The 16,835-nt window shown below is 52.9% G+C and overlaps 1 protein-coding gene across 29 annotated transcripts in view; it reads right to left on the bottom strand.

Moving 5' to 3' along the window:
- CAMK2G (calcium/calmodulin dependent protein kinase II gamma) overlaps window positions 1-16,309 on the bottom strand; it is a 109,305-nt gene extending 92,996 nt beyond the window's left edge. For 17 of the 29 annotated variants that reach the window (XM_013095991.5, XM_038181249.2, XM_021269686.4 and 14 more), the window contains exons 1-2: window positions 15,646-15,701; window positions 14,186-14,280 (exon numbers count right to left, since the gene is read on the bottom strand). In XM_013095991.5, coding sequence (XP_012951445.2) covers window positions 14,186-14,280; window positions 15,646-15,686 — 136 coding nt within the window. In that variant the 5' untranslated portion in view covers window positions 15,687-15,701. Of the gene's footprint in view, window positions 1-14,185; window positions 14,281-15,645; window positions 15,702-16,003 lie in introns of those variants that run through there. The other 12 variants (XM_027459823.3, XM_072039536.1, XM_027459820.3 and 9 more) reach the window with 4 other exon arrangements.
- Between the last annotated feature and the right edge of the window lie 526 nt (window positions 16,310-16,835).

Below are 16,835 nucleotides of genomic sequence, written 5' to 3'. Positions count from 1 at the left end.
GAGCAAGACTGGGGGTACATGGTAAAAGAAACAAAAAAAGTTTCAGGAACACTTCCCTAGTGGTGCAGAGGAGCATGTCTGCATGCTCCTACCGTGAGCATTAAGCAGAAAGCCTTCTCCCTCACTGCATGAGACATAGTGGGGCCTGTGTCTGCAGGACTGCAAGCCGGCACCCATCGCTTCCCTTTCAGCCTTTCCAACCAGTGGGGAGAGGGAGGGACGCTGGAAATGCTGCCTGGTTTGGTACTGGAGGGACAGGAGCTAGAGGAGCCAACTAAACACAAAGCCTTCTTGAAGGCATAGCTGAGCAGCTCCGCACCCAAGCGCTGAGTGACTCCTCTCCAGACGAGACAACACCTGTCCAACAGGCTCCTCTGACAGCAAGAAGAAAAACCGCATCTCAGCGGATTAGAATAATTAAAGAAAAAGGCCAAGCCATCTATTTTCAGACTAAGTTCCCTTCCCGATACTAGGATAATTTTAAATTCAGCAGAGAAAGCTGTAACTACAGAACAGGCTACCAGGAAACCTGAGCAAGAGAGGACTTGAAATGCACCCCTGTGCCACACCAGTATCATGCATTGCTGAGCCCCCAGACACCTGTACCAAAGGGCAAAATGCACCACGTGTCAGTAAGCCCACCCAGCAGTCAGGAACATTGGGGGGGGGATAAAAAGAAAGCTGCCTGTGGCTCCTGAGGAGTCCGGAAACCTGTCCCTGCACGCACAACGTGCACAGGTACTTCCAGCTGCTGACCAGGAACGGGATAACAAGAAGACTTTTTAACAGAAGAAGTTGCCACTGGGTAAAGCAAGTTTAAACGTAAGGATCGCCTAAAAAAAACAACACACAAACCTGTTTCTAAGCTCCACTAACTTGACAGGCGCCACCTTGTCAGGGAGCGGCATCCCCCAGCCCTTGTGCAGCCATGGCACAGTTGTCAGCTCGGGCTGGGCGCTGTAACGTGCCCAGCTCTGCCAGCTGCTGGAAGCTGCCATAAAACCCACTGCCTACAGGTGCTGGAGCAGCAGGCCTGGGGCGGGAGGTGGGAGAGGTGCTTCAGAGGAAAAAGCACACATCTCCTCTGGTCCCAGCCAGGCATTTGGCAGTGCCCCAGTGCAACCTAATACAGCTGTACAAGGAGCAAACTGCCTGTTAGGGTCAGCCCTGTGCAGCCACACATGGCTCTGCAGCACTGACATCCCTCTGTCCAAAATAACGTAAAAAAAACAGAGAAACTCCAGTGCATCCAAGGCGAGCCTTTTTGTGCTCTCTCTTTTTAATTTTTCCCCTTTTTTTTTTTTCTGGGTCAACTCAGTAGCAATACGACCCCCTTACCGCGGGCACTCAGTGTGCTTTTCACAGGGAGCGGCGCTGCAGGGCCGCTGGGGCTGTGCCCTGGCCGCAGGTGATGCTGTGCGGGGGGACTCCTCTCCCCCACGAGCACCCTTACAACAGAAAGAGCAGGCATGCCAGCAATGAGCTGGGAGTCCTTTATACGTCTCAGTGACATTTTCATCACCATAACTGGCCACGGGTAGAATATCCCAGGAAGCAAACCCTAAAAATAACTTCTTACAACAAGTCAGCCAGTCCCCCGGCAAAAGGGGAGGGCACATTGCTTATGCATGGTTAGCACAATTCAGTTATTACAACAGGGACAATGAATGTCCAAACAGCAGAGAGGGGAAACAAAGAGGAGAAAAAGCAGGTGGTGAGTTGTACAGCTATTTCTCCCGCATCACCAACGGCTGGAGTTGCTTTCCCAGGTGGAAATTAAGGAACCCAAGCAGAAAGCCATGGCAAAATCCACCTAGATTTTAAGCGCAGCAAAAGACGGAGCCTTGGCTGTGAAGCACTGGCATTAGAAGCAGCAGGGATCTTCTGCTGCCTTCGAGGATGGGGCCAGGGGCACTGCCCAGCTCTGGCCCATGGGGCTCCGGGGAGATCGCTGTGAAGACACCCTGCTTCCTGGCCACCTCGCTGCAGAAACCACAGAGGACTTGATCCACAAGAACATCCTCAGAAATTCATGGCCAGGGAGCCGCAGGCAACCTCACAGGCATTCCCCAGGCTCTCTCCACAGGGCCTTTGCACGCTGGGGAAGCCCGGGGCCAGGGGAGGAGCAGAAGAGCAAGCCCCTTGCTCCTCACCACTTGCTCAAAACCCCACGATGAGCCTGAGGGGCTGCAACCCCCAACACACGTCTGACCCTCTTGCAGCAGGGCTACCGCAGCACTTGGCCCTGCTCTTCCTCGTCCTCCCAGCGGGTTGCTCAGCCTGCCAGGGGCAGCAGCGCAGCATCCCCGCAGGTGGGCAGCGAGCAGAGGAGAGCAGAGCAGCACAGCCGTGGCTGCCAGGCCCCTGAGCCTTGCGGAGTCACGTGCAGAACTCCCCGGCTCCGAAGGGTAACAGGACATCCTGTGTGAGAAGGGAGTGTGCAATAAAGCCCTCTGACAGGATCGGCCCTAAGCAAACACCTGGTTAGGCTCCATGGCAAGGGAGCAAGGAGGCAAAAAGCACGACAGGATTTTCCAGTTCCGGGGCTGCTGCCCATTGTGCTTGTTCACCTTTTCCAGCCCCTGAACAGGCAGGGACACGAGCAGGAGGGGCCCCTACATCTGCACCGTGCTGCTGCCGCCCCTTCCTCCTCCTGCAAGCCTTTCTCAGCAACTTTCCCTGGGCTGTGAGGAGGACCCAGCCACAACTGCAGGCAGCGGGCTCGCCTGCGCTCACTGCCTCTTGATTTACACAACTTCCCTGCTAACAGCTGCATTGCAGATGAACCCTCTTAAAGTGGACATGCCGTGAGGGAGACGGGGCACGGAGCCACTCCAGCCACACGGGTGCCCTCTCCAGAGGGTGACTGAGAGCTGCGTAGGAGCTCCAGCCCCTCTGCCTCCATCCTGCAACACAGAGGGTCCAAAAGCACACAGCTTAGCAAAGGGAAACCCCACTGAGGGAGCTCAGTTCTGGCCAGGAGCTCTTTTCTTCTCCCACCACCTGACCACATTGGGTGCTGGTGCCTTTGGATGGAGCAGCTCGCTCAGTGCCAGTCCGACTGCAGCTGGTTGGCAGCCGAGGGCAGCAGGTCTCAGCAGCACCCAGTCACTGCAATGCAGGATCCAGGAATTCAGGGATGCAGGAGGGAGAATGTAAATTCCTCGGGCTCAATGGAGCTGCATACTTCCTTGCTCCCATTTCATCCCCCAGTGCCCCTTCAGATAAGGTAACTTCACAAGTTGTGTTTCCAATACGGAGAATGATTTTCAGGTGTTTTTCATGAGAAAAACTTCCACTGTTAACACATTTCACCAGGGAGGAGAGCAGGCTGCAAAGCCTGTGAAAGCCAAGAAACTTCTTGATCATTTGTAGGGTGGTGGGAGGGAAAGCTTTTATAGCTGTGCTTCAGGCCTCCTGAGGAAGCCAGGCATCCACAGCCACAAAGAGTTAAGGAGGCACAACGCGCTTGCTCAGAGCTGGGGAACCAGCTCTGCAGGAACACGAACTGCCAGCAGCAGCCAGAGTCACCAGCACTTGTCAGCAGTATTTGATAACGGTTATCAAAATAGCAAACTACCTCGTTCCTCTTTTTTCATCCCTGATGCTGAACTCGACTGTCTGGAGAAGACAAGTGCGCCGAGAGCTTGGCTCCCAGGCTGCTGCCGTGGGAGTGCCTCCACACGCAGAGGCGCTGACCAACGCTTCGCTGCTCTTCCTCAACCGTGCTAAGTGCGAGACTAATGCAGACGCAGCGAGGGGGTGGATCATTGCTCAGCACTCATCAGGCAACACTGAAAATTGTAAACTGGGCAACTTCCTAACAAGCAGTAGGCGCAACACAATATCCTAATCTGCAGAGTTGGCCAAATCCATCCCAGATGCCGGTCAAATCAGACAAAGATGGGCAGAGCTGGAAGCCACTTTTCAAAGCTGCAGTCCAAAAATGAGGAATATTTAAAGTAACACAAGATCTATGAATCACTACTTGGACTTGCACTGAAGAAGCACATCCATCACGCACCAGCTCTCTCTGCTCTGGCACTAGCTCTAAACCAAAGCCGTGCAGCTTTAACACGCGTAATCTCTCCGACACAATCGCAACAGGGGACATTTGATACCCAGAGCTTACATGGAAAGGCCCCGAGGCAGGCAAAATAAAACTTAACAGCATACCACCTCTTTGGGCAAAGAGCAGGAGGAAGTCCTGCTTGGCATCACCGGGCTGGACCCGGCATCAGCCTCCAAGAGCCCTCCAGCAAGTCCCTCTGGGTTACGGGGCACCGGAGACAGCTTCCTTCTTCCACATCTATTTTTTCTCCAGCCATCCTGGGTGATCTCTTGGCCCACCACCCATGAAATGTTATACGCTTCGATACAAGGGGAGTGGAAAAAAAAGAGACACGTACACATTTTCAGAATGGCAGCTGCACCACTACAGTAGAAATGCTAAGTATATTTGGCAGGCACTGGGGACCAATACAAGACGAGGTCTAACAGGCTGGCTTCCCTGCAAGAGCTTCCAGGGCACCCATGCTATTTCACATGTGCATCTAATGCGGGCGGCCCAGAGGAAGGGGCTGTCCCCTGGGAAGTCACATTTCAAGGCAGGTATATGACACCAGGCCCCCAGCAGCGAGCACTCCACCAAGCCCCACACACCTCCCAGGGCAGCAGGAGCTTCCCATGCTGGCTGTATTCTGCTGGGAGACCGCCACACAGAAGCAAGACCAAGCACACTGCCCCGGGACACCCGGCACACTTGGAGCAAAGCAACAGTTTCAGGAAATTATCTGCTTCGAGAGAGAAGTTGCAGTGAAACTCACCCTCTGAGCTACCGTATGCACTTCTCCTTCTCTCACTCTTCTCCTTCTTCTCTCACTACTCCCCGGGGACTGAGAAAAGCCCACCCTTCAAAGGAGCCTTGTCTTCATCACCAAGAAATGACAGCTCTCTCCTCATGGCTGTCACTTCCCAGCTGGCCCGCTGGAGGTGGTGCAGAAGACAAAGCCCCTCCAGATGCTGAGCTCCAGCACCAGGCAAGCTGCAGCCTACCCAGCTAAGTCACAAGCCTGCAAGAGAACTGCTAGCGAGGGAAGGGCAAAGCATCCCTTCCACAGGCCTTTGGGAGCCTTACATCCTTGCTCTCTCACAGCCCTAATTCAAAAGGGCTTCAAAAACCCACTGACACTTGGGCTAGTGGGCAAGACCCATACAATTAATTTTGATAAAAAATAATTTCTTCTTTCATAAGCAAGCATTTTAAGGTAAGCTGAAAAAGCCTTTCTGGAGAGAAACTAGCTTTAATTACTGCAATGCTGCAGGCAAACATTTTAGGCTTGTAAGAGTATTGTTGACCAGAGGTTCACGGAGCAAGACCAGGTCGGTCTCTCCCAAAGCAGACTGCAGCAAGGCACCCCGCTAATTGGCAGTACTGCCACCTATCACGCGGTACCACCTTCTGAGCCACGGGGCACTGAGATTTTGGGAGCCGTGGACAGACACCCCCATTACCAGCTCCTTGCTCCTCAGCCAACCCTGACATGGGCAGGACTAGTCCGTACAGCGGTCACACAGCGCAGACAAGCCAGCATGTAGCATCAAGAGCACGGCACTGACCGTGCTGACATGCTTTTGCACCACACGCTTTCGGTGACAGCAGCCTTGCATTTCCAATACCACTCGTGCAGGCTTCATGTTCAATAGCCTGAAACCTGCAAGCAACAACAAAACCCGATGACTTGCACCAACCCTGCCGCGGAAAAGCTCCAGGCACGAGGTAGGCAAACAAAGCTAGTGCAAGGGAACGCGAAAAAAGGCTGATAAAAAAAAAAAAAAAGACTTTTACCACTTCTTACTTTTCATCTGCCAAAATAATGCAAATCCTGCCAATTCACCCAGTAAAGCAGGATGTGTTCACACCCACTTCAATGAGGGAATCTGTCCGAGTAGCGTTACCCAGAGTTCAGCTGCACGCTCAGGGGCAGGGACTGCAGGAGCAGTGTCAGCGCTCGTCCCCTCCCTGCCATCCCGTCGGCTTGAGGGCAGCGAGCCTGGTATTTCTCACCAGGATGCTGTCCTTCGTTAATACTTCATCACCCGCCCTCCTCCCCTCCCTCCCCTCCTATGAGAAAGTTTAATCCTTTGGCTCACATGCATCTGGTGAATTTTTCAGTCCCTGTTTGCCACTGTCATCATGGCAACAGCCCCCAGAGATCCGGCAGCAGCTCTGCCCCAGCAGGCGCGCTGCCGCTCCCAGGCCTGGCTGCCACAGAGCACCCGGCTCCGCGGGCCTGCCGAGGGCTCTGCCCGCTCCCAGCCTCATCTTTGCGGGCACCTTCCTTCCCCAGAGATGCATTTGCATTGTTTTTGTTTTTCTTTCAAATTAACTTCGTCTTCGTTCCCACAACGCCTGCTCCCTCTCAGCGCAATTTCTGGGCCTCTGACAGATTCCCATCCACAATAGCATTTCCAAAGGAGAAGCTACCCCAGCAAAAAGGAGTGTGTGTTTAGCAGCCAAAGCACCTCTGGCTTCCAGCAAGAGAAGAGGTTGGCCAGCCCCTTTCTCAGGAGCATGACACGAACCCGGCCTCGTCCCAGCATCCCCAGCCACGGGGCAGATAGGACAGCCCGGGGCAACCGGTGCCTGGAAGGCAGCGAGCTCAAGGTGGGAGCTTGGGATGGAAGCAGCAGAGCAGCGAGTCAGCGCTCCAGAGGGTGATGTAACTCATGCTCAGGAACCTAACGCGAAAGTGCTGAGAGCACGGTATCACATCCACACACACGCGCGCGTTCTCGGAAAGGTCATCGCATTTACTCAACTCATCTCACAGACGGGGAATTCTCCCCCTGCCTCTGCCAGAACAGAGCGAGACAGCCTCCGACACATGGAGCAAAGGCACACGTCTCCTCCTCTCCTGACCCCGTGCTGAATAGGCGAGGTGCAGCAACCAGCCCTGCTGACACCCCTCAGCTACCCTCGGATGCGCCAGGAACTCGCCACTTACAGCAGCCAGCAGCTTCCCCCGTCCGCTGATCTAAAAGCTGAGAGTGACCGGGATCCTGCAGTACCAGCTGGGAGGGAAGGACGAGGAGAAAGCAGCATCACTGACAGCGTGTCTCCAATCAAAGCCTCATGGATCACTAGAACTACTGTTAATTGATCTCTGTCAGCAAACTGATCATTCAAAGAAAGTGGAAAATTGAGACACAAACAAAAAGAGAACTGGAGAGAACAAGTTGAAAAAGTTACTGAGAATCCGAAACTTACAACTCCCTTTCCCCAGAAGGCTAAACCTGCATCCCACTGATCTTCAGCTACCCTCAGTGGCGTGAATGTTGATTTCTAAGATGCTGCCAGCCCACTTCTTCAAGTAGCATCCTGCCACTCTTCTCCACAAATCCTGTAGGCAGCCACACCACAAGGCTTGGGCAGCCGTAGCAGCAGCACATAGTGACATTTAAATAGACAGTAAATTTAAGAAGGTAAATAAAAGCAACCTGCCGGCAGCCTAGCTCGCAGGACCCCATGTTTTGGAGCATTAAGCTTATTGCCCTAAGGGTCAGCAGCAACAACAGCTGTTGATGTTATAGTTTGATGTTTCCTCCATACATTAAAAAAAATCCTGTGACACCTCAGAATTCAGTACCTATTAGCTCACCAGAAAGCAACCACCATGCCTGCACCCACCTCTGCTTCTCAAGACTGCGGCTCTACGGACTGCTAGAGGTGAATATGGCCAAGTGAAATACTCCCAATTTCTCTGACACTGGCAAATTAACATGGGTTTTGGTAAAGCCTGGCATCTTGGTGAAAGCTTGGAGGTTTCAAGAACAGAGGAAAGGAGGGAAAAAAAGCTACCACATCTGGAACTCCAAAACAGGTGACACGTAGGTATTAACTAAAGGGGAGTGATGCCTGGGTTTTAAGGGTAGCAAGACAAACAGATGGTGCTCAAAGGTGGCAGAGTGGAGAGAGATTCCATGCTATATGAGCAAGCCTCCCTTTTAAAGATGGTGTTCACCCAATTCACAGGGTCAAAAATAATTGTTCATGGGACTGCAATGGACATGGTTGTCACAGTCCTCTCTTGAAAACAGCTGGGTAAATAGCCTGCCATTTTGTGGAGATGTAGGGGATAAAAAAGCAGCAATTTCTTTATGATCCATGGATGGGTCCTCTCTGGTGGCGATGGTTTTAGCACTGCCCGGAGAAGGATTCGGGGAGGCTGTGAGATTTCCATGCTACACTCCAAAGGCAATAACAACAACCATCTCTGGTTGCACCGGACCCTGCTTACAAGGGATTCAGGCAGCTCTCCCTGCCCCAAATTCCTCCGGTGCTTCAGCGCCCTGCTCTTCACTCACAGGACACCTGGAAATATTTCCATCATGGCTCGCTGAGCAGGATAAATGCCCTAGAGCCGAGGGCTTCGGGACACGTGCAGGACTTAGTCTAATCACTTCTCTGCCTCACGCAAATCCAGGTTATATTGGGAAAACAAGAAACCTGACTCTCTCACCAAGCCCCTTTCCCCAACCTCGCTGCGGCTCTAGGAGCTCCTGCCCAATCTGGGTGCCCGCTGCCCCCCCTCCTCATTGTTAATGCTGGAAATTTAATACTCAATGTGACCACACAGAAGACAGACACGAGCTGAAATCCTGTCTGCTCTGTTCCAGCTCCTTTATAAAATATACAGCGTAAACTGAGAGGCAACCTGGGGTAACCCCAGCCATCACTGAAATCCACAGAGGGAGGAAGCCAGCTTCTGGCCACAGCGAGCCCCAGCAAAAGCCCGGGTGCTCTCCCACACCGTTTGCCACGCTGGGGCAGGCGAGGAGCCAGGCAGACAGACCTCCAGCATCCCCCCGTTTCCAGCCCAAGGTCAGGGTCCCTCCTGTTCTCCAAGCATGCCTCGAGGGAAACGTTCCCCAGCGCCTGCTGCCTGAGCCCTTCTCCTCTCCCAGGCAGTGCCGCTCGCTGCAGGGGGAGGTCCAGGGCTGCAGCTTACGACAGCAGCACAGCAGCCCCCTCCTCCCCGCTGCCAGCCTGCCGCCCCACGCATGTGTACTGCGGCTCCCAGCACAGCAGTTTGGCCGCCTGCTCTCCGTGCGTCCCCCTGACACAGCGATCACCCCTTGGCACCCCTCTCAGCAGTGCTCTGCCCCTTGTCCCCAGCTTCACACAGCCCCCATCACAGGAGGCACCTCCACAAAAATCTCCATCCATCACAGCAGCTCCTCTGCTACGTGCTCCCCAAGCACAGCATCCCCCAGCCTGCTCGCAGGAGGAAGAGGAGGAGGAGCAGGGGCACAGCGAAGCACTCCCTGCTCGGTCTAAGGCGCCCTGTAGGAAGGGCAGCTCCCCTCCCACGCCGAATGACCAGACCTGATTTGGCTGCTCAGCAAGTACAGCCGAGAGGACATAGCTTCATTTGCTGCCCTCTGCAAGAAAGGGCGTTTGTCCCCAACCTACAAACAGGCACAGCCAGAGGACACCTCTCGCAGGGCACTTGCACCCGAGTTGGGATTTGTGCTCGGGCTGCCCGTGATCACCGTGCCGGGCCCCCCGCTCTGCCGCACGGAGCCGGCGTGGCAGGCTGCAGTGCAGCAGTGCTGCGTGCTGCCTTCAGCCGGCCGGGCTATGGCCACAGGGGCTTGAAAGCTGCTGGTCACAGGAGCAGCCCCGGAGTCCTAACCCCAACGCAGGCAAGAGCATCTACAGAGCACATCAAAGCAGAGGCTGGCAACTGATGTCGCTCAACTTTCTTTGCAGCAGCAAGCTCAGTGTTTCAGCAGCCAGGGAAGCCACCACTGACATCTCCAACAAAACACACTACAAAGCCCAGGTCAACAACCACTCTGGATCTGAAAGACTAGGACAAGAGAGCTGCATGGGAGAAAAAAAAAAAAAAAAAAAAAGGCTGAATTAAAACTGTAAAGAGCGCTTTTTCCTGGTGAGATTTGATATACAGAAGTAATTCCCTGCTCCTCCCACAATCCACATAATCTCCTAGAGGAACAACAAAAAATAACTGAGTAGACTGCAAATTTTGATCTCACTTACAAATTTGTAAAGACTTAAAGCAGGGCGAGATTCCACCCCTTTATTCCACAGGCAAGAGCAAAGACACAGCAGGGAGAAAGCAGGGAAGAGGTCTAACTTCCAGAGCAGCTGCTTTTAATTTTTTCTTCAAAAGGCATCACTTCCAGGAGTTGAAAGACAGATTTTTAGCAGTGAAGAAAATTTAACAATTGAGGTAACACACCAAGAATTCTCCCCCCACTTCCCACAAAAAGGGGCCACAAATGCTGTCGCCCTACACCTGCTGTAGGCTCACTACGTGCATTTTGGTATAAACATCATCCTAGGAATTATCACAGGAGAGAACTCTGCCTACATCCTTCCAGTGCAGGACAATCCCATGAAATACATTCAGGACGCTTGCTCTCAAGGTGAGTGATAACTGGGCTTTCCATCACCAACCCCAAGAAACTTCCTCCATACCCAAGACACTAATACTGCAGAGTCAGATCCCAGACATTTCCCAGCTGCTACTGAAGCTACTGCTCCTCTCTTCATCCTTTTTTTGACCATTGCAAGTACCTTTAGTTGATCTGAAGTTCATTGCTGCCCACAAACTGAAGCTTTGTTTGCTACAGATTTTCATTCTCAAAACTTCCAAAAAATTACCGATACTACTTGTGTCTGCCCACAGCTCTGGTGAAAGCCCGGGCGTTCAGTCCCGCAGGAATTTCAGATGACTGCGGCATTGTATTTCCCCCATGTGTAATAACCACTGCTCTTATACGTCAATTGAATGCTGACTAAGGTAAAGTCTGCTTCCTCTCCCTTTCCACAAGCATTTGGCCCCTATTTACTGTTAAAGTTCTTGGCATACTCTTCACCAGACAGTCTGAAGCATCAACACAGTAGGAATAATATCAAATACTTCATTAAAGCCCAAGTATGAATTTTAATCTAGACCAGCTCTGATTAACATGATTTAATAAAAGAGAGAACAGACATCTGAAAATCATTGACAAAAAAGAAATGAGAGATTCTCCTCTCAACATCTGACTTCGTGTTTTCCTACCTTACAAAAGATTTTACTAGACTGAAGTTGTTAGAACCACCCTTCACAGAGAGTGGCACTGCATTCATCCTTCTATCTTTCAGGCACAAGCCCTGTAACAACACCAAGCCTCTTCAGCTCCTCACTGCTTTGAGGGAACAGTGACAAACATGCCAGGTAATACAGAGTCCTCCAAATACACACAATTCATCCTCAAGTGTTCCTCTTCCTCCTTTTCAGCTACATGCACCAAGCTATTCAGCATTTCCCAGCCCGCTATTATTTCTTCACCAAGAGCCTTGAAAACTAAAGGTAACAAGTACTGTGAAAGGAGATGGAGGCTTTGTTACCATTTCCCTGGACAATCAAGGGAAGCACAGCAGTAGCAACGCTTCCACGAGGCCACAACGGGCCGTACTCCTCAGCAGCAGCAAGGCTCTGGCTCTTGGAGCAGCAGTTACTACGTCAAGTAGGTTCAGTTTTTGCTAGAGAAGGCATTGCTAAATCTATGATTTTGTGCCCAAGTTGCAGAGGGACAGTGTCCCCCCACACGAGGGAATATTCTGGCACCGTGGCCAAACCCAGGAGAAAACCCTTCTGTGGGAGGCAGGTCGGGGGGTGGGTTAAGGCACGCAGCAGACAGGCTGGGCACGCAGGGAGCCCCGTGCGTGTGTCCTGCCAGGCAGAGCCTCCCCGGGGAGAGGTGCCAGCTCTGGGAAAGGAAGCATCAGGCGACGTATAGCCAGGGTACTGCAGAATTAACGCTGTAATTCTCCCCGTGGCAGACAGCTTTCTAAAATGCCAGTCCTCGAGACTTCCATTTTCAGGCTGCTGAATCGAATCTCTCTAATCACTGATTTACAGCTGCAACGTCCAAACAGCACGCATTTTTCCATCAGTCCTTTAAAGCCCTACTCCAAGGTGAACTCACTAAGTTGCCATCAAAGCATTGGGTTCCTTCTTGTAGTAACCTCTCGTGGGATCAGTGAGCACAGCTGGAGTAAGTGAGGAAACCATACATTCACCCGAAGTCACCAGCCACTTCTCATTGTAAACAGATTCTTTACTCCTCACTTAGACTTGAAGGAAACCTGATCAATTACTTCTTGTTTCTGACATTCTTCTGTATTACCAGAAACATCCAGTTCATTTCTTGGCTCCCCCCACACCTGCACTCTAACTAACCAATACCTTCCTAAAGAAATCATTGCCAACTGCCCCAAGTTAAGAAGCTGAGGACCAGATTAGCATCCTCAACGTATTTCATTTACAGGAAGGTATGAGATATAGAAAGCAAGTAGTAGATCAAAACATTCTGTATTCATCCACACTTACTTTTCCTACTTCCTGGATCATAAAACTGTTATCAACTTACCACAAAAAAACAATCAGGATCTATATAGTGCTCCCTCTGTAACTCTTTGGGTGCTCAAACACAAGTTTTCTCAATCAGTTCTGCTACTTTTGGGTTTGTGCTAGTATGTTTCTGAATTGTTTCAACTCTATTAAACCTGCATCCTTCCACAGTTCTCTTATCTCCAGAGTTAATTTCAACATCACCTCCTTTGCAGGAAAACAGCTTCTACTTTGCAATCAGTTTATCAAGCCACCAACAAAGCAAAACCACCCCCTAAACCTCTCCCAGACCAAGTTGAATTAATTCTGAGCTCAAAAGATGGGATATCCCACCTACGACAGTAGTGGCTTCACCTGACCAGGAAGGGGACACCAATGCACATGGGATCTGCTGCTACTTCCTAAACGATCCACAGCTACACCGGCTGGATCCCAACATGACTTCATTCATGCGACACACCGAAAACTGTCACATATTCGTACCTCCACGAGTCACAGGGACGAGGGGTGGGAAAAAAATCAGCTCTCTCATCACAGCACCCTCTACTCCTGATGCTATTTCTCCATGTAAATAGAGTAAACAAAAATTTTTCACCATTCTCCAAGCCATCTTACACTCATCATCACATTTCATATTCTGGCAAGAGGGAGAAGGCATATCCTATTTTTCTTCTTTTGTAGGGATCGAGCAAAATATTCTCCACTTCTATACCATTTATAAAGATCACTTGCCTCCTCCTCCTGCCTTATTTTCATTTCTCAGCCAACCCCCCTGATAATCCATCTATTCAGATAGCAAGGCAGACAAGGCCTAACACATCAATTTTGTCAAATCTGAAAGGCCTCTAAGGACCACAACCTTCTAGAAATAGTCTCCTCTGGCATCTCAACTTGTTGCACTCTGCTTTCAGCATCTTTTACTGCAATTCGATTTCTCTCATTTTCTCCATTAGGCTGGCTAGCCCCAAAGCAACTTTAACCCCTGCAAAGGATTCCCTCTGCATTCGAAGACACACACTCCCTACACATTAGAGTATACAGTACCCTTTGCGTACACGCACGTCCCCAGAAATCAGAGGTCCAACAGCTTGGGGAAAAAGTTAAGATTTTTTCTCTCTTCTTAAAAATACAGTCAGCTTTTTCAGCTTTAGGAAACCCCGGCATTGAGGAAAGCAAGCAGTACTTGTTTTACTTCACTGAGAAGTCAAATTTGCAAGAAAAAATTGGCATTTACCCAGCCAGCCAAATTCTGCCTTTGAAGGCAAACTCGTTAATTCCCAAACCCACCACATTTAACTACAACATGATAGGAGCAAGGTGCGTAGCATTCATAAAGAAAGAAAAAACAACCAACAAAACCACACATCTGTTCAGGTAAGACAGATCTCCTATGTAGAAAAAGCATTCAACAAAATCACTCCAGAACACTTGTCTGTATCTCGAATGATCAGAACACACACACACCAAGATAAGCTTGCTATAAACCTACCTCTAGCTCAGCTTGCAGGAGAAAGATCCCCAAAAGAAAAGACAACGTGACTTCACAGAGTACCCACTTCCAGACACAGGAATTTTTCTATCCTCCTATGCTAACCTCCTTTTAATCTGGTATTTGCCACATAACTCAATTGCTTTGTAAGAAACAAACAGTGACCCAGACAAACAACTCCAGATCCCTTAAACTTATTACAGCTTCAACTGCAGCAAAGCATTTTCTATTAATAAAAAGAACAAGAGTAGATTTAGACACTAACCTCTGGCTGACAGCTTTTTGGTGTTGATGATTTTTGCAGCATATTCCTGTGACGAATTTTTCTTTACACATCTGCGGACGACAGAGAAGGCTCCCCTAAAAGAAAAATAAAGAGGATAGGCGCTATGAAACTGAAAATAAGAATGCAACAGCAGCAGTTTCTATCCCCAGAATGGACTAGATTAAGGACAGCACAGAAGACATACAGAGGAGGGAAATGACACACGGGAATCCGATGGACAGTGCATGCTGCCTGTTCAGCAAATAAACCCTCATATATGCAGTACTCCAACGCCCACCTGAAGCCCCCGCAAGCCCCCTCACGGACAGACCAGCGGGAACAGGGAGGGGACCATACGGGCACAGAGACAGAACACGAGGGGACAGATGAACAGAAGACAAGCAGCCCAGAACGACGCCGCAAACACCAGCTGTGAGTCCATCTCCCAAAGACAGCATCCCCCGCGGGTACATCAGACAACTCGGACTCATCTCGCCCATGTTCAAGCGCTAGCTCTGCCACAAAATCCCTGCAACACTTGGCAGAAGTTACTACTCTTACAGCTGTCTACCCACTTGCAAAATGGGGATAAGCATGTACCTAGTAATGAAGTGAGTAGGAAGCTACGAGGCTTCGTACATTTTCTCAAGCTGGAACTATTGATATTATTACAACTACTCCAAAGAGCCACTCGGAGAAGAGGTCTGAGAGAGAGGGAAGAAGGATTTCTGTGAGGAAAAAAAGAGATAATACAACAGAGACCAAGGTGAAAAGATAGGGACTCAAAATCTACAGGATTAAACAGATGAGTGCTTGAAAGCGGTCCCTTCTTTAAAAAGGACAGAGAAAAAAAAAAAAAAAAGGTGGGAAAAAGAGTAACAACTGGCTTTACAGGAAAGGTTTGGAATGGGGAAAAGGACAAATAAAAGAAAGCCGGCAGAAAACTGCAAGTTCTTTTACAACAGGAACGTGAGCCCACGTCCATGGACAAACGCACGTAGTGACACCGTGAGGAACGGGCACTGAAGCTGCTCACGGGCCCCAGAAGACAGCTCGCCCTACAGACCGCCTGCAATAGCTCCAGCCCTCCCGGCACTGCGGAGTCCTGCCTTTCTCTCCCCTTCCTCAACCTCTGCCTACAAACCAACAAGCGGCGCCGAGAGCACGGGGCCCGGGCTTGGCGACACACAGCTGCGGCAGCGTGGGGACGGATGGGGACACCGGGGAGCGGAGATGCAGCAGAGCCCGGTGCTTGGTGCAGGAAGGGGGGGGAGCAGCAGCAGCACCCAGGGAGGCACCGTCCCCGTAATCCCACCCTGGCGGCCGCTGCGCTGCTCTGCTGCCCCACCGGGTCCCCCTGCAGAGCCCCGTCCTAGGGCGCAGCGGCTCTGCCAATGCAGAGACAAGTGCGAAGGGAGGAAGGGAGGGCGGAGGGAGGGCGAAGCGCTGTGCAGCAGCACCTGGTCCTTTCACAGGGACGAGGAAGTGGGGACCGAAGCATCGCGGAGCGGCAACCGAGTACCGCGTCCCGGCCGAAGGGAAGGGCACCGTGCGGCGGAGGGGAGAGGCAGTAAGGGGAGGAGAAGGGGGCAGCCGGGCCCGGGGAGGGCGAGGGGGAAGAGAGGAAGTCCCGGGCTGCAACAGGAGCGCGCAGCCGGGGCAGGCTGCGGGGACACCTTCCCCTGCAGCCGGGGGGCTCAGGGAGCAGGAGCGGAGCTCGGCGGCTCATCCCCTTCCTCCTCCTCCTCCTCGTCCTCCTGCAGCCGGGACGCGGCCCCGGGGCCGGGCGGGCGGCGGGGCGCGCAGCGGGCTCCGTACTTGCCGAGCTCCTCGTAGAGCTGGTACTCGTCGGTGAAGCGGGTGCACGTTGCCGTGGTGGCCATGTTCGGGCTGCGGGAGGCTCAGCGCCGCTGGGGCATGGGGCAGGGCGGCCGGGCCGGGCCGTGCCGAGCCGTGCCGTGCCCGCCGCTCGGCGGCCCCTGTCCCTGCCGGCCGTGCGGGGCGCCGCGGGCTCCCCCCGCTGCCGGCTGGGCGCTCCCCGCTCCGCCGTGCACAGTCACCGCTCGCCGGGGAGGGGAAGGAGGCTGAGCCTGGCCAGCACCGCGAGAACTGGCTCGGAGACACCCCGCGCCGGCCCCCTCCTTCCCTCCCTTCCCTTCCCTTCCCTCCGCCCCTCTCGGCCCCGGCCCCGGCCCCGGCCCCGGCCCCGGCCCCGGGGTGTGGCCGCCGGGGGCGCTCCGGGGCGGCACCGCCCGGCCCGGGGGAGCGGGGCTGGGGGGGGGCCCGGGGGCAGCCCCCTCCTCGCACAGCCGTGGGGGGCCCGCGGCCGGGAAACTTCCTGCATGCAGCGGCAGGGCAGGGGTGCTGCTCCCTGCTGCAGGGAGGAGGAGGAGGAGGAGGAGAGGGAGGAAGGCAGCGCCGGGCAGCCCCAGGCCGCCCTTAGCCCCCAGGGGAAGGGGAAACCAAAGGTCGAGGCCCGGGGGGCGGCCGGAGCGGGGTGGGGAGGGCAGCGGGACACACGGGGGCAGCCCCAAAGCTGCAGCCCGCAGCCGTGGCAGGGAGCCGAGCAGCCCCCGGGGCGCAGCGCCCGGCAGTGCTGCCCGCGGCGCCTTCCCGAGCAACTTTGTTTTCGCCTCTCGTTCGAGCGAGC

Source organism: Anas platyrhynchos, chromosome 6 (assembly GCF_047663525.1).
Source record: "Anas platyrhynchos isolate ZD024472 breed Pekin duck chromosome 6, IASCAAS_PekinDuck_T2T, whole genome shotgun sequence".
NCBI lineage: Eukaryota > Metazoa > Chordata > Aves > Anseriformes > Anatidae > Anas > Anas platyrhynchos.
Note: the sequence above shows the minus strand (reverse complement) of the source record. Positions and strands in the feature narration are given on the sequence as shown.